General features: G+C 41.9%; 1 protein-coding gene across 1 annotated transcript in view; it reads right to left on the reverse strand.

Annotated features, from left to right (window-relative positions):
* Positions 1-26,723, reverse strand: part of tsnare1 (T-SNARE Domain Containing 1) — a 269,991-nt gene that overhangs the window by 57,996 nt on the left and 185,272 nt on the right. Inside the window, exon 10 of the mRNA XM_034115670.1 lies at positions 1,286-1,368. Within this exon, the coding sequence (XP_033971561.1) occupies positions 1,286-1,368 (83 nt within the window). The remainder of the gene's footprint in view (positions 1-1,285; positions 1,369-26,723) is intronic.

The following is a 26,723-nucleotide window of genomic DNA, read 5'->3' on the forward strand; positions in this document are numbered from 1 at the left end:
ATTGGAGGAGAGCTAAATTGTGAGCTCGGTCACGGCTCAGCACTCCTTGAGATAATGCAATGACAATTAATGGGAAAGCGGCTGCCATTCGCTCATTTGTCCATTCACCAGTAGAGCAGCAGCATGGGGGACGGACAGAGCTGCAGTGACTCTGGACACCGCCCAGCAGACGCTCATATTGAACTGCTGCTGATATCATGATGAAAGTCCATGCAGAGACACACTCTATTGTATCTGAATATCAATTTGGTATCAGATTAAAATCCCCAGAACTGTTTAAATATGACTGACTACTTTCACTGCCACGTTTCTACAGATATAACTAAAATACTGAAAAAACTGAAACGTTGACTTTAATTAAATGTATTATGTCAACAAATTAGGTTAGTTGAAAGCAATAATATTAAGTTTAAATAGAAAATAATAGGTTCAACGTTATACTATTGCTTTCAACTAACCTAATACAATTATGTGGACCCTGTTGACATATTTAATTAAAGTCAACGTTTTTTCAGTGCAGTCTAAATGTCTAAAATCCCAACAATAAATAAATGGTTGTCAAAAGGTGCAGCAAGTAGAGTTCAGGTGCGGTGCTGAAGCTCTGGAACCCATGTTAGAAATGCTAGATCCTTTATTAACTCAGTGACACTTAAGTCAATACATTATTTACCATAGCCAGGGGCCCACACAGCAGAGCCACTCTGAGCTCTGGCCTACTGAGATAGTCCCTGACAGAATGGCACATATTTCCTTGAAAAGAAAGAGCGAAGGCAGACCCCTGGGCATCTCTTCAAATTTCCTTCCAGTGTGTGCTGTGAAGTGGAAATTACAGCCACACTATAAAGCTACAGAGAAAAACATTTTCTATTTAATTTCTGTGTGAAGTTGTTGCCTATTAATACATGTTCCTCTGTAAGTCAATACACTTGTTGGATAAAATTGCAAATGTACACAAATATTATCTCTGTAGAAGTCTAGCTTAGGGAATTGTAATTACACATGTGTTTGTGTGTTTTTCTATAAGACCCAAGGCAAGTTTTTTGTTCTGTCTTTACGTACAATTAATTTAACTGAAGGCAAAAGCTAGTAAAGTATGACATGAAATTACATCATCTCTGTTATTATGCTAGTGGGGGAAGTGATAAAGCTGTGTATTAGCAAAGTCCCTGTTTGCATGGCTGATCAGGCTAAGCTTCTTGTGACTGCATTACAAAGCAAAAGCTCAGTCAAGTACACAAAATGAGAACAGATCAAAGTGAATGCAGTAAGGGGTGGGTCACTGTACCTGGTATTGGTTGGCCTTCGCAAGCTCCTGATTGGCGGATTCCACGTTGGATGATGCAGTCTGGATGTAATCTTCAATGCTGTCTGAAGAAACAAGGAGCGGATTGATTGTTAATGGCTTTTTCACCAATTTATATTGTGTTCTACATACGCACAACAAAAGGTAGCTTATGTCATGTTGTAATTTTTTATTGTAAAAATTAACACACATGTTGCCTTTCACCTTATAATATCTCTGGTACTCCAGGGATTATGTATTTCAGGTGTATATCTTTTTTTTTTTTTAAAAAGGCAAAATATAAGCAGCATAGGCCAAGATGACTTTTAGTATTTTTAAGCTCCAAAAAAACATACAATTCCCATTCTGTCTTTGATTAAACCCCCCCTAAATAACCACCAACTTCTTTATATCTTCCTTTATATCTAGCTTGTAACACGTATTTTCTGTTATAAATGTGTAGCCCCAAGCCAAAGCCTAAATGGCTGCTGTTACTATTGTTTGACAAACTATCTGGCTGTAGCACTGGTTTCCAGATATGGTTGGTGAGCACATGTAGTACCTCACAACCTTATTCAATGAATCAAACTGTTGTTTGTGTAGATGTCTCAAGCATTCCCAATTTTGACACAAATGGGTCCCCATTTTTCTTCAAACAATGGGAAAAATATAGGGAAAGAAGACTACCATTTACTCTTTTCAGAGGACAACAAAAATGTAATTTCATTCAGCTGAAGCTGTTATCCAAAGCAACTTATAATAAACACAACTACTAGATACAAACTCAGAACCGAAACCTGCAGGTACATTCGATTCAAATCAACCGAACCATTGTAAGTGATGATGCATTAGTTTAAAATAGGCTTGCTCCTTTAAGTACTACAACATTATTTTATTTTTTGTGTGAGGTTTATTGGCCAATGTGCATTCGAAACAGGTGTATTTTCAGTCTGCACTGAAAGAAGTGTAGACTTTCTGCTGTCCTGATATCAGTGGGGAGCTCGTCTGTTTTGGAGCAAACAGGTGTGTTTTACTTGAGATGTATCGGGGTCTAGGGTGAACAGGTCTCCTGCTTTGTGCAAGACTGCACAACGTTTTTATCATCTGTCCCGCACATTTAGCCGATGTTGATTGACAGTCGCCCGTCTAAAACTTGGCTTTTATCCAAGGCTGTTTAGAAAACAGAGGATTATCACCATTAGCTATGTCAGATGTCAATAAATGATCAAAGAAATGTATTTACTAATGGGTGTAGCCGGTGGAGGGCGATTCCCAGAATGTTTTTGTGAAATGTTCCAGAACAATTTTTCAATCGCGCATGGAGGTGATTAAGCAACATTACATGTGAAACTCACAGGAAATGCTCATAAAGAAAATATCAATCTATGGATACATTGCTTATGAAACTTGTTCTGGATGTAGGAAGGACCGGATCCTTTAACAACGCCAAACGTACTCTTCTCCAATCTTTATGTCTCAAACTTTTTGTATCATCTTAAAGGTCACCTATTATGCAAAATCCACTTTTTCATGTCTTTTATACATAAACATGATTCTGAAAGTTTCAGGAACAAAGATTCTCTCACTTTTCTCCCTGATCCATTTATTAAAAAACCTGTCTGAAAATGAGCTGAGCTACTTTATGATGTCATAATGTTTTTTTGCCCCCCCACCTTATCACCTGAATCTCCTCCTAGAGCACCATTGTGTTCTCTTAAACCAAATATCTCTCAGAGGGGCGTGGGGAGGGGCTCCTTATTTTCATCTAAAGTAAAAGACAGAGAATCAGCACTTTTGAAACAGGGCTGAAACAGAGGGGATTATGGGATGCTACAATGTTTATAGCTGTTTGGTGTTTGGAGCAAAACACTTTAGAGACATGTTTTGTATCTGAGAACTATAATATATTGATGAAAAACAGTATAATAGGGGACCTTTACGTTTAGTGGAAGGACTGACTATGGTTTATACTGTTACCATGCACACAGCCTTGACAACACATTACTTGACAGCCCCCAGCCGTCTGTGTTACCAAGGACTACTGGTCTAATAGTTAACACTGTTAAAACAGCATGGCCTCCTTTAAAGGCTGTCAATACACAGAAGTTAATGGGATGAGACGGAACATGTTTAATGAACTGGATAGTGTAAAATATTTGTTATCACCACATTATTACCCTCATATATTTACAACTGGCCAATAACAGTGAGAGTGCTATTGATTTTTTTGGTGTTGTGAGAGTGGAAAGGCTGCAGCCAGTTCAGAGCTGTGGGTAAAGACTCAGTGTTTCATGTTGTGATGGCCTCTGATAATTACTGCACCACTTGTAGCGATTACCTTTAGAATTTAAAAAGAGCATGATGTTAGGTGAACAAATTGAGCCGATTGACTTAATGCACTTACTGATTTTGTGAGTTGAGAAGGCAAAGGAACACATGTTCAGACTCACCAACTAAGATCAGAGTAATATATTTATTTTTGCTAAGTAGGATAATATCCACATATTAACAGAAAACAGAGTAAAAGGGTAAAAAGTGAAATGGCTACCTTAATTTTTAAGATATGTAAAAGCTTAAAAACGAAGGTTACTGCAACTCCTAATCCAATCAGCTGCAGCTATATTAAGAACTAAGTAATACATATTAGCATGCTCAAATGGTGAACATGTCAGACATTAAAACTTCTCAGTTTTTGCATGTTAGCATTGTCCTAATGACCATGGTATTGTGGTGATGTGAGCATTTCGGTTAGTGCCTCAGTAGAGCCTTATAAACCCATCAACATTAGCTATAACACCTAGCATGATATATTCAATGACAATCTGTGTTCAAAATGATCGTTAATTTGCAAAAACTCAAACCATTCATTACGTTTTGGCTGTTCAGTAGTTAAGGATCCATCACATACATCATTAACATTTCCTGAGGATATTCATGGTCCCCAGGAGATGATTCCTTTTGTGATAATGCCTAGAATATTTCGACTGTCAGGAAAACCTGACACTTTTATTGATGTGACATTGAGTTTCTCATACTCATAATCAAAATCATAGGTCTGGTTTTGATTCATTGAACACCCAGGGGAAACACCTTTTTTGTTAGGACCCTGTGAGATTTTCAGTGCTCCATTTAGGAAATATTAATTCAAACTAAATCAAAATACCATAAAAACTGACTGATCTAACAATATAATATATGATAGAAACAAGCACAGAGTATGTCTATTCTTGATATCTTATCATCCACAAAAAGAATGCACTGTTCTGATGTCTACACATGGATACATATTTAGCACCACTTTTGTTTAGTATGCCAAAGTTAGTGCCTGCTTTCTCAACAAACCTTGTTGATTGCATATTTAGACTCACAGGCTTTAATTTAGTGTGTCCTTAGCTAGCATGAATAGGCCATAAAAGCACTAACCCTTCCTTCTTGAGCCTTTTCATTTCTTTGTATTACCTGCAGCTTTTGCTACAAACGCCTCCCCAGCACAATCACATATTATTCATATCCGCCACTGCAACAAGAGAGCCTTCAAAAATGGCCAAAGGCAATTTCAGTGCATCTCTTTTTAATGGGGAGAGATCCATTGTCGGTGATGCTCATATTGGACTTCTGATGTGGGATAATGCATTTGTCAGAGTCCTCTTCTATCTATCCGTTCGCCCACTTTGGGGGGAGCATGCTGTTTTCATTTACCTTCCATGTCTAAAAGAGCATATCAGTAGTCTTTCAAATGCAAATGACAAAATAGCTGAAAAACTCAGTGTTGTTCATGCATGTCTGATTATGCTGAACAAGCACAAGATGCAGCAGAATTCACAAATAGAAGAAAGAACCAAGAGTGATGGAAAGAGGCATTTCATGTTGTTCATATAACTGAGGATTTGGCATCTTGAATATATCGAACATTACGGAGCCCCCTAGGGGACATGGAGAAGAAAACCTTTTTGTTTTGGAAAAAAAAAAAAAAAAAATGTTTTGCGAGATCTCGCAAAACCTTTGCGAGATCTCGCAAAACATTTTTTTTCTTCTCCATGTCTCCTAGGGGGCTCCGTAGAACATAACCAAATTGGGGAGTTTTTATTTTATTAATGAATTCAAACTCCTGCAAGAAGTAGAGTTCCCAGAATCTTCCATCAATGCTTCCTTCATTCTGTATATTAAGCTTGAAGCTAAAGGATGTTTAAACGTTTGTTGCGATGACCCTGAGAGCTCAATGTAGTGCAACCAGAAAAAACAGATGCATAAAGACCCAACAAAATAAAATGACTAAAACTTCTTCAAGAACTTGACAACAGGTGCATTATTCAGAAAAAAACCTGTGGCAGATTTACCAAACCAAATATAGATTGCAAAAAACAATACAGACACACTGTAGATCACACAAAAAAACTAAAATAAAGGGTAAAACTGTTTTATTTAATTCATTTATTAGCAATGAGCTCATGATATTTTGCGTTTCTTTTATCTTTTTATAATCTCCTTGAATAAGATTTCATTGTATCATTATATTAATATATATGTAAGTGATCGTTACATACAGTATACAGATATATTAAATATGTATTTTCTTCGAAAGATAAGTCTGCATTGATGGATATTTTAATTAGATTAGTTATTATAGTTTTACTATAACAAAAAAAATCTTTTCAGTACATTTTTGTTCATACAATTATAACAGTATACTGATAATGGTGTCACACTTCTCCACCGATCAACAGGAGGCAGTGATGCACCAAAAAACGCAGCAAGGCACCAACAAAGGCATGCAGGTGAACCTTGATGAATATAATGCATGTTTTGCAAATTATTAGGAACAAAACACATTTATTACATTAACCTCAAAGATTCAAATAAGTTTTGGTTAAAAACACAGACTGTACACTTACATTCCTATACTGTACCTACATGTTTTAACATTGTAAAAACTGTTATTTGAGCATCAGTTTCACTTACACTTTAACTGAAACGTGTGAGCAAGAGTAAATACAATTTCTTTAAAAAAGTAGTAGACAATGTTAAATTCGGAGTGAAATTATTCAATAGATTTAGGAGAAATGTACCAACGGCTGGAACTGTGATAACAACATTGCTCAAAATGAACGACGGCACTGATCGAGGTTTTCTGTAACTGTCCAAGTCTGTTCACATTTTCTTTTTATTAACGTCTCTAAACACTGCTAGAGCCCATACCAAGTTCCCTTTAGTGTGTACTTCCTGTCTGTCTTCTTCTGCTGTTCCATTTAGGCCCAATCCCAAACCACGCCCTACACCCTACCCCTACACACTACCCCTCCGTTTGCGCGTTCGCGCGGAGGGTCCGCCACATTAAGTGCTGTTCCAAACCAACAAGTGTGGAGAGGTGTGGAGGGGGAGTGGGCTATCAAGCCCTCAAACAGCGAGTCTGCATCGGTGCTGACTTGAGACTGGTCTCTACCTGACCGGAGTCACGCTGTGTGTGTCCGTCAGGAAACACGCTGTTTACAAGTAGTTCCAGCAAACATCCACTGATAAATTGCGATGTTAACAACCTCATGATAACCTCATATTTTTTTAACTTAGGATCATACCTGTGTTTAGTCTAGAAAAAGGTAAATGTGTGCATTTTATTATAAAGTTGTGTATATTTACAGACTGTTGCAAAAACTAAGAAGCTTATAAACATCAGGTTTAAAACTAAAAGAGCTTTACAAAAAAGTAACACAATGAAAGATGTTTGGAGTTTTATTTGAGTTCTTAATTTACATTTTTTGTCTAAGAGATGCTGATTTGAAACCGTTGTTACATACAGTTACGGCATTTCCTGTTTCTGCCGGAGAGAGGGGAGTTTGTCCCAAAGCTTGCCGCTGTATTTACTCCCTCCATCTGACAGGAGGGAGCCTCGTTGAGCTGCGAGTGTGGCTACAGACGGAGTTCACTCCGCCATGGAGGGGTAGGGTCGAGGGAGTGGTTTGGGATTGGGCCTTAGTGTTTACATCCTGTATGTCTTCTTCTGCTGTTCCCTTTAATGTTTATTTCCTGTCTGTCTTCTTCTGTTGTTCCCTTTAGTGTTTACTTCCTGTCTGTCTTTTTCTGCTGTTCCCTTTAGTGTTTACTTCCAGTCTGTCTGTCTTCTTCTGTTGTTCCCGTTATTGTTTACTTCGTGTCTGTCTTCTTCTGTTGATTTCTCTGAAGTCTAGCTCTCTGTCTTTTAAAGGGCCCATGTCATGCTTTTCCGGTTATTACCCGTCCCCTTGTGTGTTATGAAGGTTTTTATGCATGTAAACGGTGTGCAGAGTCAAAACCCTCAAAGTACACCCTGTAGCGAGTAAAACTCTAACACAGAAAATACCTCCCCAAAACGCCTCGTTGGAGATACGTCATTGCCCATTTGATTCTTCCATTTAGTTCCGGGTACGGCATGATGTCATGCGGTACCCGGAACGAAATGGACCAATCCCGAAGAGCTATGGCCACACCCAGCGGCGCTGGCCGCACCCTCTGCCAGCCTAACATTTACTGTTGGAAGCTCTGGTTCAGTTCACAATCGATCCAGTCATGCCAATGCCAAGGACCTGTTTCCTGAAATGTGAGGAGAAATCTGAGCTGTTTGTCCTACCGACGGAAGAACCACGACGAAGTCAGTGGTTGAAATTTCTGTTTAACACTGTTCCTTCAGAGGTTCGAAGAACGTTACTGTGTGCGCGGCATTTCACAGACGAAAGCTTCCAAAACATTGCCCAGTTTGAGGCCGGATATGCACAGCATTTGAAACTGGACGATGCTATTCCTAGTTTGTTTGGACCGTTTGGAGCAGGGGAAGATTCGGGTACACAACCTGTAAGTTTGCATTGTTATTTGTGTATTTATCAAACAAGGTATCTACCACGACTGTTTAAATGTGTAAACGTGTGTCGGACTGCTAGCGTTTCCATATATCAACTCTAATATCAGCAGATGGCCTTACATACATGTATCTCATAGCAGGAGAATGTCTGCATTCACACACGAAATACTCATAGACAGTATACTCCGGGTGATTTACCGTACGGTCAGTTGCGAAACGTAATTACATTATAGCTGACGTTCCTAGCGTGTATGCTACCGAGCTAACCAACGGAGCTAGACATGGGTTTGCTCTGGAAAACACTTGACACAGTGCTTACTGGGCTAACGACGTTGCTAGCGTTTAAATATATCAACTACAATGTCAGCAGATGGCCTTACATGTTTGTCATGGCAGGAGAATGTCTGCATTCACACACGGAATACTCATACAGTATACTCCGGGTGATTTACCGTACGGTCAGTACATTACAGTTGGCTAGCTAACGAGGCTATTCATGCCAGTTACAATGAATGACCGAACGTAGCAGATTACCCGTATAAGATTGCAATTATAAACACGTTATTGCTAGCCTAATATGAACCACTAGCTTTTGTTCATAGTAGTTTTATTACACTACATTATAGTTGCCGTAACTCCGAGCTACCGTTCATATCGTGTTTGCTACCAAGGTAAACAAGAAAGCTAGGTTAGCATATTATTCATGCCAGTTACAATGAATGACCGAACGTAGCAGACTACCCCGTATATGATTGCAATTATAAACACGTTATTGCTAGCCTAATATGAACCACTAGCTTTTGTTCATAGTAGTTTTATTACACTACAGATGAAGCGTCTTATTTTGGACAGTTTAAAATGCGAGGGTCGTGATCGGTTCGTGCACGTTCCGTGATGGCCGGCCGGCCCCCAGTCTGACTTGATACCGCCCCCGTGATAAATACATTTAATTATTGTGAAGCCAGCTGCAATGGATCATTGATCCACCAGGGGGTGCAGTGGGGTTCCACACTGGAGTCATGTGTGGAGTCTTGTACAGTATGTCTGGTACTAATGTATAGCGGATCTTTGTTAAGATCCATATGTCACGGATAGGATCATAGTCTGTGCTAAATAAGACATGTAATCATTTACAAAACATCACCATGTTGTTATTTAACAAAATAATGTTGTTTAGTCGGAAAAAACGAACAGCAGCCGGCTCTCGATTTTTAATCCTAATTTAATCGTTTATGTTCGCCGAATTGACATGAAATCACTGACAAATATGAATATACTGTATTCAACTTCATTAAAATGTTATTAACGTGCCTAAACTCAGTAATTCACTAAAAATTACTGATCCCTCCGCGTCGCGTCGCGGAGGGATCTTGATCCCTGGGTGTTATTTTTCCCCATAATGACCAAGTCGCTGCAAATTATCCCGCTTATTACATGGCCACATTCTCAACAAAGTAACGACATGACTCCCAATATTAATTAAAATGCTTTTATGGATTTAGAAAATATTTTTATTGATTTAAAACATAGTTGTATGTATTGATTTAAATGTACATCCGCTAAGAAAAATAGTCCGTTGTTACCGTTTTTTAAACAGTCAGAATGAAACGGCAGCTCTCAGCTGTATGTTTACACTCCTAATGGCCCATCACAGCTCTCTCTGCCCCCTGATTTTTCTTTTCCAACAGTTAAGTTAACTGTAGGTTACTCTGAGTGACAAGCTTACAGTTAGTGAAGTAACACTTTTTTTTTGTGAGTCACGACCTCGCTGTTTCATTCTAACATAACGCTCCAAATATGACTGTTTCCACTCGGACTTCAATACAGCAACACCATTGTTTGGTTTCCATGGTAGCGTGTCTCTTTAGTAGCGTGCACTCCTTTCCTGTAAATTACAGGTCCAGCCAGGCAAAACAGTAATATGAAATATGAACGTTAGTTTTTAACTGAAATGATCTAATAAAGTCAAAATGTCACAGTGTTTACAAACATTGACCATACCGTTCACCAGCCCCCACCCCACTATGTTGAGTATAGCCTACTCTTTGTTTAAAACGAATTGGCCATCGGAATGTGTGTGTCCCAACCCCCCCCCCTGTGATATCTCTTCTCCAGCAGTCTGTAAGTTAACGTTACAGCAGGCATAACAACAGCCGGTGTTTATTTTATTATAATATATAGTCGTTATTCATTTGTTTTAAAGCTCAATAAGGAAGATTTTAACTTTCACACACGTTGACCGGCGAAAAACTCTGCCCGGTTCACCGACCCCCCTCTGAGTGAATACCTGTTCACCTGAGGAGGAAAACACACACTTAAAGTCAGATCATCACCCTTAGCTATTTCAATTACCTCTCAAACAACCTAAACTAGTTATAAATGTTTATTTTAAATAAAGTATGTTTCTTCAAATAATGTTATATAAAACATTATTTATATATATAGTCTTAAAGTTACAACCGGCCCTTTGAGTGCAACCTTAATGCTGATGTGGCCCGCGATGAAATTGAGTTTGACACCCCCTGCTCTAGGTAATGGAAATGTGAACATGGAGGTGTAAAGATGCGGTTGCAGGTCAACACAAGACAACACATTAACTATTTAAATGGTCATAAGACATACACTGAGCACTTCCTTGGCATCAAGGTAATCACTAGAGAGAATACATGTGTGGAATAATAATCTTTTCTAATACTGTGGACATGAAATAGAAATTGAGGAGCTACATTCCTGGAATATGTGTACTGAGTCATGCTTTGTTGCGAACACAACAGTGGGGAGCCTTTGTTGCAGTCGCCTCAAAAGACAGAAAAGAGGGAGCCATGCGCCAGTCTTTGAAGCTGTCAATCTCTTCTGTCAAAGACCATTGCAAGACTATTTATGTTTGGATTCTCACTTGAGGAATCTTAACCTGAGCCACAATAAATTGTCTATAAATAGATTCCCAACATCTCAGTTGTATTAAAAATGAATAAGGCCATCTTCACGAAAAGTTCAAAAGCAGCCTCTTGCCATTCTGTCTAATGTTATCTTTGTGCTTTTGCTGTGCTGTCCCTCCTAACCAAACTCGGGGTGTGTGTGTGTGTGTGTGTGTGTGTGTGTGTGTGTGTGTGTGTGTGTGTGTGTGTGTGTGTGTGTGTGTGTGTGTGTGTGTGTGTGTGTGTGTGTGTGTGTGTGTGTGTGTGTGTGTGTGTCTTTATGACTCAGAATATGAATAAATTGGGATTTGATATGGGGGGGGGGGTTCTGTTAGAAGGTGCGACGGGGGAGAGAGTTAGACGCTCGTGAATTGTCAACGGGGGGGGGCCTCTCTGCACGGAGGAGCCGCGGAGAAGTGAATCACAGTGATCTGCTATTTTAAAGTAAATTCAACACATATCGACCCTAAATATAGCATATATTAAGAACGAGAAAGTGTTAACATCGTTTTTTGTAAACATATGACCAATGTGCGAGGGTGATGACATCAGAGCATCGTCCTATGGGCTTAGCCCCGGACAGGTACAACAGGTATTCACTCAGAGGGGGGTAGTTACAATTTACATGTCAAAAAGCAACATACAGTAGGCGGGTGGGGGATGGTGAACGTTTACATTTCTCTACAGAATACATTTAATTTAAGGGGAGCAGTTACTGAGAAGTATATAATGAGAACTGCTACCAATGGTGGCCTATTTAGTTTATTAAGAAATACATATTTGTAGCTTTTTTTTTATCTGCAGTAGGAAATGCAGAGAGTAGCGACAGGGCTGGTCCAACCTGATCTGTAAAGTGATCTATCTAAGTTCTATTCATATTCTTGACGGGAAGAGTTAGTATACAATAGAGTTAGTATACTTTAAAAGCCTTCTCCAAATCAAACCAAGATATCTTGGGTATTCACTCAGAGGGGGGTCGGTGAACCGGGCAGAGTTTTTCGCCGGTCAACGTGTGTGAAAGTTTAAAGTTCAATCTTCCTTATTGAGCTTTATAACAAATGAATAACGACTATATATTATAATAAAACTATATATTGAGCTTTAAAACAAATGAATAACGAATGAATAACGACTATATATTATAGGAAATGAATAACGACTATATATTATAATAAAACTATATATTATTATAAAACTACATATATAGTTATATAATAAAACGACTATATATTATAATAAAATAAACACCGGCTGTTGTTATGCCTGCTGTAACGTTTACTTACTCCGTTCTCCGCTTAAGTAATTATGCCGTTACAAGCTTCATAGTTGTATTTATCATCTAAATTTGCCGAAACAAGTTTAATATTCTGAAAGCCAAGACTTTGTTTATTTGAAATCAGATGAAAACAAACTGTAACGGACCCATTTTATTCATATTCCGAGTCATAAAGACTTTATTTAAAATAAACATTTATAACTAGTTTAGGTTGTTTGAGAGGTACAGCTACCATTCTTTAATTAGATGTTTGATAAGTGCATGCAGATCACATAGTAAAACACGTACACAGATACATTATTTTGTATTTTTATTAAATTCGACAATGTCAATTTCACTTTCCACTATGTCCACCGTTGTTTTTCACAACCAATGGCAGAACTTTATTGAGGCCTGTAATTAGTCAACTACAGGTCTCTTGGGTCAGTCTTTTTCTTCCAAAAAGCTTGTGACAAGATGTTATTGCTCTTGGGGCATTAAAAACAAGATTTTAACTTTAGTTTTTTATATAATATCTGCATTTTTATTGTGAAAAACTAAGTCTTAGTTATTTAATATATAGCGCCATCTCCTGGTTAAACCCTGAAATTGGAGAATAGTGGGAGGGCCTAACATTCCTGGATACTGGTCTTTGGCAGGTCTTAGGCAGATAACTGGCTGGCAGTAGGCAGGAAGCTGTATGCTGGCGTCCAAAATAAGATGCCCCATCTGTACATTATAGTTGCCGTAACTCCGAGCTACCGTTCATATCGTGTTTGCTACCAAGGTAAACAAGAAAGCTAGGTTAGCATATTATTCATGCCAGTTACAATGAATGACCGAACGTAGCAGACTACCCCGTATAAGATTGCAATTATAAACACGTTATTGCTAGCCTAATATGAACCACTAGCTTTTGTTCATAGTAGTTTTATTACACTACATTATAGTTGCCGTAACTCCGAGCTACCGTTCATATCATGTTTGCTACCAAGGTAAACAAGAAAGCTAGGTTAGCATATTAGCTGGCAAGCTTACTGTGTTGATTAGATAGATCCACACTCCTACCACAACTACTACTAACGAATCTAAAACAACTAAGTTTCTCTAATATTTTGTGATTTGCATTTGATTTCGTCCAGCCAGATCAGGAAACTCCTGGCGTATCTGGCGGACAACACACACCCGGGATGACTCACTCTGATGCCTCGTCCTAAAAAGCCCCGGCAGCCGCTTACAAAGCTGCGATAGGCAAGATGCCGAAAACGCCTATTAGGGGAGGAATGGATGATATACAGTGTATATATGTATATTTACGCATGTTCATTTTGTACATTTCTAAAAATAAAGTTTGATGGAAATACTTAGTAGGCCTATCCTTTCTTCCCTGAATTATTTGCTCCTATAACATATCATTCATATATAGCAAACCATGATTTGATTTCTCATCAAACAGTAGTAGTTCATTACAGGTAAAAATAACTTACTCTTCTATAACAACAGTTGTAGGTACAGTTCGGTTAGTTAGCGTATAAAATATACGGCTGTACCGACGCCATTATAAGACTGTTCCGCTGAGAGCGAGCCGAAAAAAGCACTGTTAGACATGGGCGGAGCCTTTCTCGTGGTTGACTAATCAGAACAGAGTGGCCGAGCTGACCAATCGGAGCACACTAGGCTCACAGGGAGGGGGGGGCAAGAGCTCCAACGAGTCGTTTAGTGGAGAGAGTGAATACTGCTGAATACACATACTTTACAGAGATGCTGTATGCGAAACCAATGTGAGTTTGGAAAATTGCACAGTATAAATCTATTTTAGTTTACCTCAACAATGTAATTATGATCAGTGGAAATGGCCATGACATGGGCCCTTTAACCCCTTTCTTCTCGTTCTCTTTTTCCTTTATTTACTGGGGACAGTTTAGACGTCATGAATCCAGTTTCAAATAGAACAATTTATATTCAAAAAGTATTCCACTGTGTTTTTTGATGGATGGAAACATACATCTAATGGTATAGGTTTAATGTTTTGTGTAAACATATCATTTAATATGTGTTAGTCTTGGGGTTTGATACGGTCCAGGGTCAGTCAAAGAAAAACTCAAATTAAAAAAGCACTTAAAAAATCTTCTCCAACTTTGGGTTCAGCAATTCATATACATTTGAGCTATTATGATTAAGAAGAGTGCGTTTGAGGAAAATATCACACGTATTCTAGTGTGGATTTGTGGAGAGCCAGTCTGAGGGAGCCTGGTTCTAAAGGGTACTAAAAGGGCATCTGCATTAGCCTGACGGAAGGCAGCAGACAAAAGAACACTACAACAAAATTGCAGCAATTAGCAAAAGTTATTGCGGCCCATTCCGTCCAAAAGATCTCACACACACACACACCTTTACAACTAACAGTTATGCACCATACAACTGAATTTAAAGTGTGCATAAAGCATTTGTAACAGCCTTATTGAAGTACATTATTTATTAACCGAGCTCTTTGCTGTTGTCTCTTGTGCCCTAGCATTAGTCTTCGCACTCTTTGAACGTAGACACACAGGTCCAGGAACTATTCACAGGTCAGCCAAAAAAAGCAATTTATAAGCTTGATTGTTGTCCAACAATATAAAAAATATAAAAACAAACCGCATTGATGCACTTAGTGTCATATCTAACATGAGAAAGGACATATTATCCAATGTTATAAGTTATTTTTATATTTGTTCAATTCATATTTTAAACTACACATTTTAAACAAAAGTTCTCAATGTATCTGTTTTTACTTCACTATACAAAGTTGTACAGTTCCCAGTGAACAACAGGAAACACAATTGAACTATTTTTTACTTTTCTGGCAGTGATGGGCCGTCAGGGCCAGCAAGGCCTTTTCTGCTGGCCTAAACTATATCAGAATCCATGACTAATGTTTTAAAAAAAAATGTTTTCAATAATATGTATTAAATTATTTCCTATAGTCTATTCTCTTCATTTTATAGCTGTGTTGCACTTGGTTGTGCTGAGTCCAATGATGGTTGTTAATGTTGGAGCTTTTTTATCCAATCATATGTAAGTCAGAATGTGTTGCTGGGTCAAAGGAAGAGGCCTTCAGAATCAACAGTGCGGGCACTTGTAGTTTAAAATGAATGGCAATGAAACTGTTGCATTGACCAATCAGATTTCCAGTTGGCGGAACTGGGACCGGAACCATGGCTGCTGGGACCGGAACTGGGGCCGGAACCATGGCTGCTGGGACCGGAACTGGGGCTGCTGGAGCACGGGCTGGAGTCCTGGCCTTGCATCTCCCAGAAGCCTTTTGGAGGCTCCGTGGACCTCCCAAGGCCAGGCCAGATCCCAAGCAGGCTTTCAGGGCTGCTCGTAAAAGTTTTAAGCCACTCAGGCAACAAGCTCCTGAGCCAGGGCTTGCTGGCAACCTCCTGGCGTGCCTCCTTCAGGGCAGCCTCTTTAGCCCGTCTAGATGAGGCTCCCACACGTATAAAAAATGTACTGAAGAGAGTACTTGAGGTGATCCAGCTCTTGAGCTAACGAAAAAACAGCTGGGTCCATAAGTGGTCGGATCGTTCCGTCAGGGTTTGGGGGAAGGCAGGACCCAGATGCAGTTTAAGGAGAAGCGGGTTTCAAACTAAAAAAACCTGACCCTTTATTTATTTAATTAATAAAAGCTGTTGACATGGCAAACAAGACAAAACCATAAATCCAAAACACGTGGCATGAGGACAAGAACAAAAACCAACCTGGAGCGTGACAAACATGGAGGGTGACAGGAAAAACAACGATCCGACATGGAGCACAGGGGAAGACAAGACTAAATACACAGAAGGGTAATCACAGGACAAGACACAGCTGGGCAGGGGAGGCAGAAACACAAGGGCAACAGGGCTGCGTCTCACTTCTCTTATTTTTAATTTCCTCTGTCTCGGTATCACAAGTTGATTTGTCTGCCCCATCTTGAGTAGCGTCCCAGTGGCCTTATTTGTGCCGGAGGACCGAGGAGCGATAACGGAGGAGCGATAATCGAGGAACTACCAGACCATCCTCCGGTGAAATCCTCAGACACTCGCCCTGCCCCCTTACTGTGTATCGCTCACTGATTGGACGCTGCAGCGCATGCACTGATCTGATGCTTCTTGACATGAGAGCAGTTTACCAGCGGAGTGAAAATAACACATTAAACTCACTGGAGTCACTCCTCAGTTTATACAGTGTTTTGTTTCAATTAATGTATCATTTAGTTACAAATATGTGATATATCTGAACAACAAAGTGGTCAAAAATCATTTTATTCATTTATTGGAAACATTTTCATGATCGCTTTTTTCGTAAATACATTTTAAGAATGGCGTTTATCTTTTTTGAGAATGAGTTCTTATTTTGTTTTATTTATTTGGGTCTACAACCGATGATACAAGTGTTTATGTCAGTAAATGTGTACTAACAGAGGGTGTTTGTGAAAAAAACGGGGACAGAGCTGGCTGCTGTCAGACGATCAGCTGTGCGGCGTCATCACAAACGGACGTCTTTACGTGGCGCTCCGGAGGAAAGGACGTCCCATTGCTCTTAAAACTCATTTCCCTGCTTCTTCTCCCTTCTCGTGGTTTCCTTGCGTCTCTCCATGCTTCCCTGGTGGGAGGGACTAGACGCAGGGAAACAACGCAAGTGAGGGACGCAAGGATTCCATTTAACCGAAGTGAGATGCAGCCCAGGTGAACACAATGAGACACAGACACAGGAGGGCAAACACAGGAAGGAAGACCATACACAGGGAAAACAGAATTTCAAAATAAACCCATAACTTAACACACAAAACTCAAATCATGACATATGGTTAGGGGTGTAACGGTATCCGTATTCACGGTTCGGCACATGCAGTCACACGACGAATACTCCTTTTTTTATGAGTGGGACAAAAGTCTGTCACTGACTCAGGGCAGTATCCATTACACTATATATAATCCAGGGGGCGGTATTGCGCCTAAAAGCTGTTTGCCAGCCGCCCTTAAACAACAAATGAAGAACAAGAAGAAAACACAACAAAACAAACAAAATACAAGAATAAGAAAAGTTAGGACGGCGATTTCAGATAATACACAGGAGCTAGAAGACCCACCTGCCCTCCCCACTGTTTGTTTTTTTCGAGACTGTGTCTCAGGGCTTTTTAACACTTATGAAACTATTGTGTAGCACCAGATTAACGGGAAGAATCTCAGCTAACTGAAGACATGAACCATTTTTACCAAAACAAAACACAAGGGTAATACCAAGCCTCTGAATTAGCACTAAGCGAACAAATTCTAACGCACTTAGCACAGAACTCAAGATAAAGATACCCTTATTACTTATCGTAACTGCACATACAATATATCCGATTAAAGCTGAGACTCCACAGATTATATAGGTATAGTATCATCACTGAGCGATCCGAACTTGCGACAGGGGAAGCAAACACAGACATCACAACACGTACCTTTACGGAGCTTTTACGGGAGATCGTCTCACCGTAGCTGTCAATCTGATCAAAAGACGTGTTCAATGGCATTAAAACGAGAAAAAACGCGGCTAAATCGGTTGATCCATAGGTTAATAATGTATCTGTCGCTTTGAAAAAATTATTTATGTACAAATCGGAGAAAAAAAGTTAGCTGCTAATGGCAGCTTCCGGTTTTGGCCACGCGTCACTCTCACTCCTTATTTGTTAACGTGTTGGTGTGTAGAGAACTTTCCCTCGATTCCATTGGCTCTAGCGGTTATAAAGAGATTTCATTCATCAAAATCGACCAAGGGGGGCCAGAGATATGGAAAATCCACCCAAATGACCCAAGAAGTGGTTGTTTTTTGCTAAATCTCTCTAAAAAGGTCAAATTTCACTTGTTTTGCATCAATCTTGATACAGGGTACTTATTATATGTTGTACTTTGGATTCCTAAAGCTTTTAGTCTACTAACCCATCATCCAAGGGTAGTTTTCACTATAAGTACAAAATAACTTTTGGACGGACACTATAATTTACAGTTTTTTACTATGTTCAATCTGAATTTTCTTTAAAATAAAAAACATCTATATTGATTCTGACTTTTCTACATCCAACTCACAGGTTTATCATTACTTTGAGAACAAAGATTATTAATTTAACCCTTTAAGAAGGGAAGATATGGTCATTTGTTCTGGGAATGTCATTTTCGAGCCTGAGACCTGAAAAACAGGCTCAGGGTGGAACAGGTTAATGAAAGTGAAAAATATACACTTCATTAGGTTGGAACTGAAAAGTAAAAGTTATTGGTGTCACCCTCCCCCTCTTAATCCGAATGAATCCCAATAGGTATGATTGTTTGAAAATATTTTTAAATATTTAAATATTTTTAAATAAATACAATTGTATTTAAAGGTGGGGTAGGTAATTTTGGAGAAACCAGCTCGAGTGCGCTAGAATTTGAAAATACACAGCCGGAAGAAATCTGCTACTTCCTTACAGAGCCCCTCCTCCAACACACACGAACGCGCACATGACCAATGAGGGCCCGAGATAAGTTTGTGCACAGATGGAAGGCTGACAGGCAGGTAGGCCATCCAGTTATTTTAGCCGGACCGGCTGTTAACGTCGGTATGTCCAACAGAATTGTACCAAAACTACGTCAACTGGCTGCGGAGGGAGACTCCCCTGTGCACATTCTGTGCCCCGCACACACACTGGAGAACTGCGCAAAATCAGCTGATCGCAACGTTCCCGCTCTGTTGTCAAGCTGCTGCAGTTTTATTTACAAAAAGGTGGAGCAAAACACACAGCTGCAAACTTACTCAGGGTTTTAAAGGGCCCATGTCATGGCCATTTCCACTGATCATAATTACATTGTTGAGGTATACTAAAATAGATTTATACTGTGCAATTTTCCAAACTCACATTGGTTTCGCATACAGCATCTCTGTCAAGCATGTGTATTCAGCAGTATTCACTTTCTCCACTAAACGACTCGTTGGAGCTCTTGCCCCCCCCTCCCTGTGAGCCTAGTGTGCTCCGATTGGTCAGCTCGGCCACTCGTTCTGATTAGTCAACCACCAGAGAGGCTGCGCCCATGTCTAACAGTGCTTTTCCCGGCTGCTCTCAGCGTAACATCAGTCTTATCATGGCGTCGGCACAGCCGTATATTTTATATACATATATATTTTTAACTGTTGTTATAGAAGAGTGTGACGGCCCCAGGGCCTTTGTCTTACGATGGGGTGGAGCTGAAGAGGCTAATCAGCACGATCACGGACACCTCCGGACACTACGGCCCCAGTCTCTCTCCAAAGCGGCTGCAGGAAGACTAACTCTGCGATCCTCTCAACCACCTATCTCTGCATTTACCACAATAAATGTGCCGTGGTTTTGTAAACTCGTGTATGTCTCCTTGTCTTTGTGGCCTACGAGCCGCTCATAACAAAGAGTAAGTTATTTTTACCCGTTATAAACTACTACTGTTTGATGAGAAATCAAATCATGGTTTGCTATATATGAATTCAGGGAAGAAAGGATAGGCCTACTAAGTATTTCCATTAAACTTTATTTTTAGAAATGTACAAAATGAACATAAATATACATATATACACGGTATATCATCCATTCCTCCTCCTCGCAGGCAGCACAGTCGGTGCGGTGCCTTTTAGCACGACGCCTCAGTAGTAGTAGAAGTGCCTTTTAGCACGTCATGGATTGTCCGCCAGGATCTGGCTGGACGAAATCAAATGCAAATCACAAAATATTAGAGAAACTTAGTTGTTTTAGATTCGTTAGTAGTAGTTGTGTAATGAACAGCTTGCCTGCTAATATGCTAACCTAGCTTTGTTTACCTTGGTAGCTAACACGATATGAATGTTAGCTTGGAGGAAAGGCAACTATAATGCAGTGTAATAAAACTACTATGAACAAAAGCTAGTGGTTCATATTAGGCTAGCAATAACGTGTTTATAATTGCAATCGTATACGGGTATTCTGCTACCATACAATGTAACTTGCATGAATACATTGTTTTGCGCTAGCATACAGCTAGCCTCGTTAGCTACATGCAGTATATGTACGGTCACAATGTACGGTAAATCACAGTACAGTATACTGTATGAGTATTCCGTGTGTGTGAATGCAGACATTCTCCTGCTATGAGATACATGTATGCAAGGCCATCTGCTGATATTAGAGTTGATATATGGAAACTCTAGCAACTTAGTTAGCACAGTTAGCACTGTGTCAATGGCTTAGCAGTCCAACACAGTTTACACATTTAAACAGTCTTGTTTGATAAATACACAAATAACAATGCAAACTTACAGGTTGTATACCCAGATCTTCCCCTGCTCCAAACGGTCCAAACAAGCTGTGCATATCCGGCCTCAAACTGGGCAATGTTTTGGAAGCTTTCGTCTGTGAAATGCCGGTTCTTCGAACCTCTGGAGGAGGAACACGCCGCTGCTGGTGTGGCCATAGCTCTTCGGGATTGGTCCATTTCGTTCCGGGTACCGCATGACATCAGGCGGTACCCGGAAGAATCAAATGGGCAGTGACGTATCTCCAACGAGGCGTTTTGGGGAGGTATTTTCTGTGTTAGAGTTTTACTCGCTACAGGGTGTACTTTGAGGGTTTTGACTCTGCACACCGTTTACATGCATAAAAACCTTCATAACACACAAGGGGACGGGTAATAACCGGAAAAGCATGACATGGGAGCTTTAATGAAAGAGTTTGAAATCAGACAGAGTAGTAAAAATCCTGCATCCAAAACGTTACTCAAGTGAAATTAGAAAAGTATTATCAAAATATAGTTAAAGTACCAAAAGTAGAAGTAGTCATTGTGCAGATTTTTCAATTTCAGAATAATGTGCTAGTGGAGCACGAGCACCGGAGCCTCGCAGCGGCGAAACTGTGGCGCGCTTAATTGCGCCGCATTTGCGCATAAACTGAAGGGCGCCGCATTTGCGCATCAGATGAGGAAGTTTCAAGTCTCCTTTCCTACCATCTAGATCAGCGGTTTTCAAAGTGTGAGGCGCGCCTCCCTTGGGGGGCACCAGAGAGCTTCAGGGGAGGCGCAGCGTGAGAAAAAAATAACGAGAAACAGTGAAATCTAGCTGGTTAATTTCAGCTAACTTTATGCGAGCTTCAACATGCAGTGTGCGAAAAAGCACACGTCCGATCGTCCGGGACGTGTTATTTATAATATCGGACAAATACATCTTTCCATTGACAGTGGCAGGGTTGGGAAGCAAAAATCGGTTCAGAGTAAGAACAAATAACAATTGTCCGGTCCCGGGAATAACAAGAGTTGTGAGGACAGGAGGCGGAGGCCGAGCCCCGCGGACCGCAGCTCTCTCTCTCTATGCTCCGTATCAGCTGATCGCTGCATGGTGCAGCTCAGTGTCTCTCTCTCTCTCTTTCTACACACAGCGGCTCCGCTGCCCGTTTAACAGCCTCATCTTTGTCAACCTTTCTTATGTTCTTTCTTTAACACGTAATGAAGGTTATTAAGCGTTTTAGCTCCTGTGTTGTTAATATTGACCGCCATTTCCTTTATGAAGTAAAGCAGCCTCCCTGACTGTGTCCTAGCGCTGTCCTCACATCCCCGGACCCCCAGACTCGGAGGAGCACAGGGATGTCAGTATTGTTTATGAAGCAGGGTATAGAAAGTACATTATTGAAATGAAAATACTATTTATTTACTTTTACAAACAGTGAGTAGCTGGTCAGCTGCAGCATGTGTATTGCAGGACATGTGTTGGACAGACAGAGTGTGTCGTTGGACTCTCTCTCACAGGCAGGTTGCAGTGTAACATCAGAGAAGACTGGGACTCCGCACGATAGATTCAAACACACACACAGAGACGAGACAAGAAGAGAGAAACAGTCGGAGTAATTTCAAATGGCGTGCTCAAAAAAGAGAAAGGTAGACAGCGAAAACAGAGCATTTAATGACATTTTCTCTTACTGGACCTCTTTGAAATGCAATTGAATGCCCCTGCATTATAGCAACAACAACAATAATAATAATAATAATAATAATAATAGCAATAATAATTGTTCTTATGTTCTCTGAGGGGAGGCTCACCTTCCCACACTTTGAAAACCCCTGATCTAGATAATTCCAACAGCTCTTATCATGGCTGCCACTTGGTTCTTCCGGGTAATTTCACTCCGTATGGAACCTTCCTAAGCTAAACTGACTATTCGACCGTAACCCGAGGAGCACTGCAAATTGTATTACTGGGAGTGCCTGATATTCCCTACTGATCGACTTGGTGTTAGGAACCATAAAGGGTTTGCAAACTTTAGTTGTCTAACCAAAACAGCAGCAAGACACAAAAGCACGGCTGGACACGGTGCTTTTGAAAACTGTTGGGGAAGCCCGAGTGGATCTACAGCTTAACAAACAAGTGCACAGCGAAAGGCTCCACAATGGTTTTTGTCATAAATACGACTGGACAGACTGGACTTTCAGCATTATCCTCCATGGTGATTGAACAGGACTTATTATTGCAACTGAAAATTCAGATCATCTGTACAACAGTCATTGAACTCTTCTTGAGGAGAGAAAGGAGGATGGAGTTTGTGTAGAGATAATTTAACGTATTGATGAGTAAAGGCTAAAATGACTTTTTATTATTTTATTATATATTTTCTTGTCATTTTATTAAGTAAATATTGACAGTTACTGTTGGTTCAGCAGTAATTACATTACAGTAACTACGCTCAAAATTATCTCGTTACTTACGATACTTTTAAGGTCTTCGACTATCTCCATAACGGGAGGACAGAAAAATAAATCAAACGTCCCTTTTCGCGTGGCACAGACCAGGGACAGACCTGTCTGTGATGCAACTCCTGGTTTTACTGCGTTTCTGTATAATATGAATGGTTTCTATAGCTGTGACGTCATAAATACAATCAAATACGATTATTGGCACAATCATTTTTTTTATTATCTTTACATTTATCTTCAGATATAAATACAAATGTAGACACTGTTTTTCATCCGAAATATTTGAACATGAGGAGGTCCAAAGTTACTTTACTATGATAAACCTTTGTTGTTTAAATTACAACTTACTTATATGACCTGGAGAGCATTACAAGTGTCTTGTAGCCGTTTACAAGCTGGAAGTCTATCCCACTCCTCTCTCAGATCACATGACATCACTGCTGGCCAGTTTAAAGAACACTATGCTTTTAAATGCCTTGGTAAATCCTGATTTCATAATTTATTATATATAATAGGCCTCTAGTTTCAGAGGGCACTAAAACACACCAAAACAGTTTGGTCTGTTATATCTCTCACAGGCTCCGCCCTCTACTGGACTCTATGGGTACTACCTTATCATGCAAGCATTCACCTACTGAGATTTCTATAGACGTAGCTGGCCCCGGGGCAGGCTTACCTGAATGCGTGCGCATCTCACTTCCGTATAAAAGGAGGCCTCGCCTCCTGACCACTATCCTTTACTCTTCAGCGAGCGGAGGTGGTAACCTAGCACTGAGTCCGAGACGTACAAATGGGAGAAAGGAAGTAGAGAGAGATATTGTTGAAAATGGAGCCACTCCTGGAGCATCGCAGTTGCCCGTCGTGCCCTGGACTGATTGCGGGAGCAGACCCGCATCGCCAATGTTTTCAGTGCCTGGGACAGGATCACGCTGAGCAGGGAGCAGGCCAGACACCGGCCTGTGTTTCCTGCTGCTCGATCCCGATGCTAAACCGCCGGCATCGTGCGGAGTACTTCTCGAGGAAGTTCGGCCCGCAGGTGCACGGAGAGGAAGAGGATGTGGACCTCGAGGTGGTGGAAATGGACGACCTGGAGGACGTGCCGTTTGAGTTCGTCCTTCCGAGGGACCGCGTGGTCGACTTCACGGAGGATGACGACATCTCCTTGTCCGACACCCCCGGGTCCGACAGCCAGGAGGGCCCAGCACTCAGGTCTGCGCGACTGGACTTCCCAGCGCTGATGACCCAGGCAGCGGAGCGTGTAGGCTTACCGCTCCCCCCACCGCTGCCACCGAGGCCTGTAAGCCGCCTTAGGCAGGGGTTTTACGGCCCGGTGCTTCCGGCGCAGCCGGCTTTCGTCTCGCCCCCGTTGCCAGACATCTGGCAGTGTGTGGAGGCGACATGGCGGCGTCCATTGAGGACGAAGGCCGCCATAGCATCCATGTCGGGCATGCAGGGCCGATCAGACACGGTGTGTGCTGGCGTGCCCCCCCTCGACGAGAGCCTGGCGGCCCATCTGTTGCCACGATCAGCTGGTTGGGCGGAGGGGAAGAAACCTCTGCCGCCGCTGCCGCGGGACCGGGAAGCCTTAGAATATTTGGATAAAATATTCAGGCTCGGTTCACAGATGGCGGCTGCGGCGAATAATCTGGGTGTGTTGGGCGTCTCCTTGATTACTCCTCGAGCAGACGCCCCCGCTCTCCCGTCTCAGGACGGGGAGGATTATCCGGACCGCTGCATGGGTCAGATGAATAATCTGATCCATGGAGTGGCCACCGCAGCCGGGCGAGTGATGTCCTTAGCCACAGTGGCGTCTCATCATGTGTGGCTGGGACTCACCGCGCTGCCCAAAAAGGACCGAGCAGATCTCCTTGGAGCCCCCGTTTCCACGGAAGGGCTCTTTGGGTCTATAGCCTCGGTCACCCAGCGTTTTCAGCCGTCTGGAGGAAGAGAGGCTGCAGCTTAGCCGCATGTTGCCGCTAGCTTCTCCCCAGGTGTCACAGCGTCCTCCGCGGGCGGCGGAGCGCAGTGCAACGGTGAGACGGAGGGAGAGACGCCGGTACGAAAGTCCCGTGCCGGTAGCACCCTCCGCTTCTTCAACCAGCCCCGTGGGGCCAGCGTACCGGCACTCACGGGGGCGGGCTGCCCGGCCACGGCAGTCTCAGCAGCAGCAGAGAACCGCCGGGTGGGGAGCTCCGCCAAAACGCAGCTGACTGGCGGAGGGAGGAAGCGTCTCATCGGGTCTCTCCACCCAGGACGCTAGGGTGAATCCCACCTCCTCCCTGTTCAATGCCCAGGTCCCTTGTATTAGGAAAACTAATAAAGAAAAGGGTGATCTGTATTCAAGTCTGAGTGTCATGTGTTTTCACAATCCTGCACTCACACACATTGTTGACTGTACATATTCCCCACTCGCTACCCCGGTTATTTCTCCTGTAAAGGAGATAGCTAGTGGGCATGCGCAGATGAGAGAGATAAACCGCAGGAAGTGCTATAGTAGCGCTATGCGGGTGCAGGGACTTGCTAGTCGGCGCATTATGGTTAGGGAACACACTACGCCTAGAATAAAGGCTCCTAATAATACAGTTTACCGTAGTGGTAAGAGCTGCATTATGGCGGAGCTCGCGCTCTCTCAAGAGCCCATGGTGTGTTCAGGGACCTCAGGTGAACACAATACGTCAACAAAAACTCCGGTTAATGCTGGTTACCATGGTAATGAGAACAGTGTTAGGGTGGAGCGCGCGCTCACACAAGAGCGCGCGACGGTGTGTTCAGGGACCTCAATAAAAAATCGGCCCTTTCTGTGTCGACCCTCCATGGGCAAATCTTCTTTTCACGGGGCATTTTGCGGCGGAACGGGTCACCAGAGAGTATCACAGCTTTATAGCTGCGGCCCCAAAGCTAAGGGCTTGTCCATTAACTCAATATTATGGGGAATGGAAACTCAGCTGTGTACTGTCAGAGTGGATGGACAGGACGCTGAAACGGGGTTATTCACTCCAGTTTTGCAGCGTCCCACCTCCATTCAGAGGCATGCGAGAGGTAATTTTATCATCCCAAGAGGAGATGGGTTTCCTCTCAACAGAGATTCAGGCTTTGGTGCAGAAACAGGCAGTGTCTGTGGTGCATCCTCAGCAAAAAGAAAGGGGTTTTTATTCCATGTACTTCCTGGTTTCCAAGAAGACAGGGGAATTCAGACCTATTCTAGATTTGCGCAGCCTGAATCTTCACATTTGCCGCAGGAAATTTCGCATGTTAACTATCAAACAGTTAATGGGGCTAGTGCAGCCGGGCGATTGGTTCACCACCATCGACCTGAAAGACGCATATTTTCATGTGGAGATTGTGCCAGAGCACAGGAAATATCTGCGTTTTGCCTTTCAAGGGATAGCCTACGAGTACAACAGACTCCCGTTCGGCTACTCCCTATCCCCACGCACATTCAGCAAATGTGTGGCCACAGCGCTTCAACCGCTGCGCGCCCAGGGCATGAGAGTTTTCTTTTACATAGACGACCTCATAGTCATGGCTGGGTCCCGGGAACAGGCAATGTGTTGCACAGCACAATTGATCACACACCTAACCAAATTAGGCTTTGCGATCAATTGGCGAAAGAGCACCCCCATACCTCACCAACAGGCGTTGTATTTGGGAGTGGGGCTCGATGCAGGCGCGCTGCGTGCCACCCTGTCAGAGAACAGGCGTGCGTCCCTTC

This window comes from Trematomus bernacchii, unplaced genomic scaffold (genome assembly GCF_902827165.1).
Source record: "Trematomus bernacchii unplaced genomic scaffold, fTreBer1.1, whole genome shotgun sequence".
NCBI classification, from domain to species: Eukaryota; Metazoa; Chordata; class Actinopteri; order Perciformes; family Nototheniidae; genus Trematomus; species Trematomus bernacchii.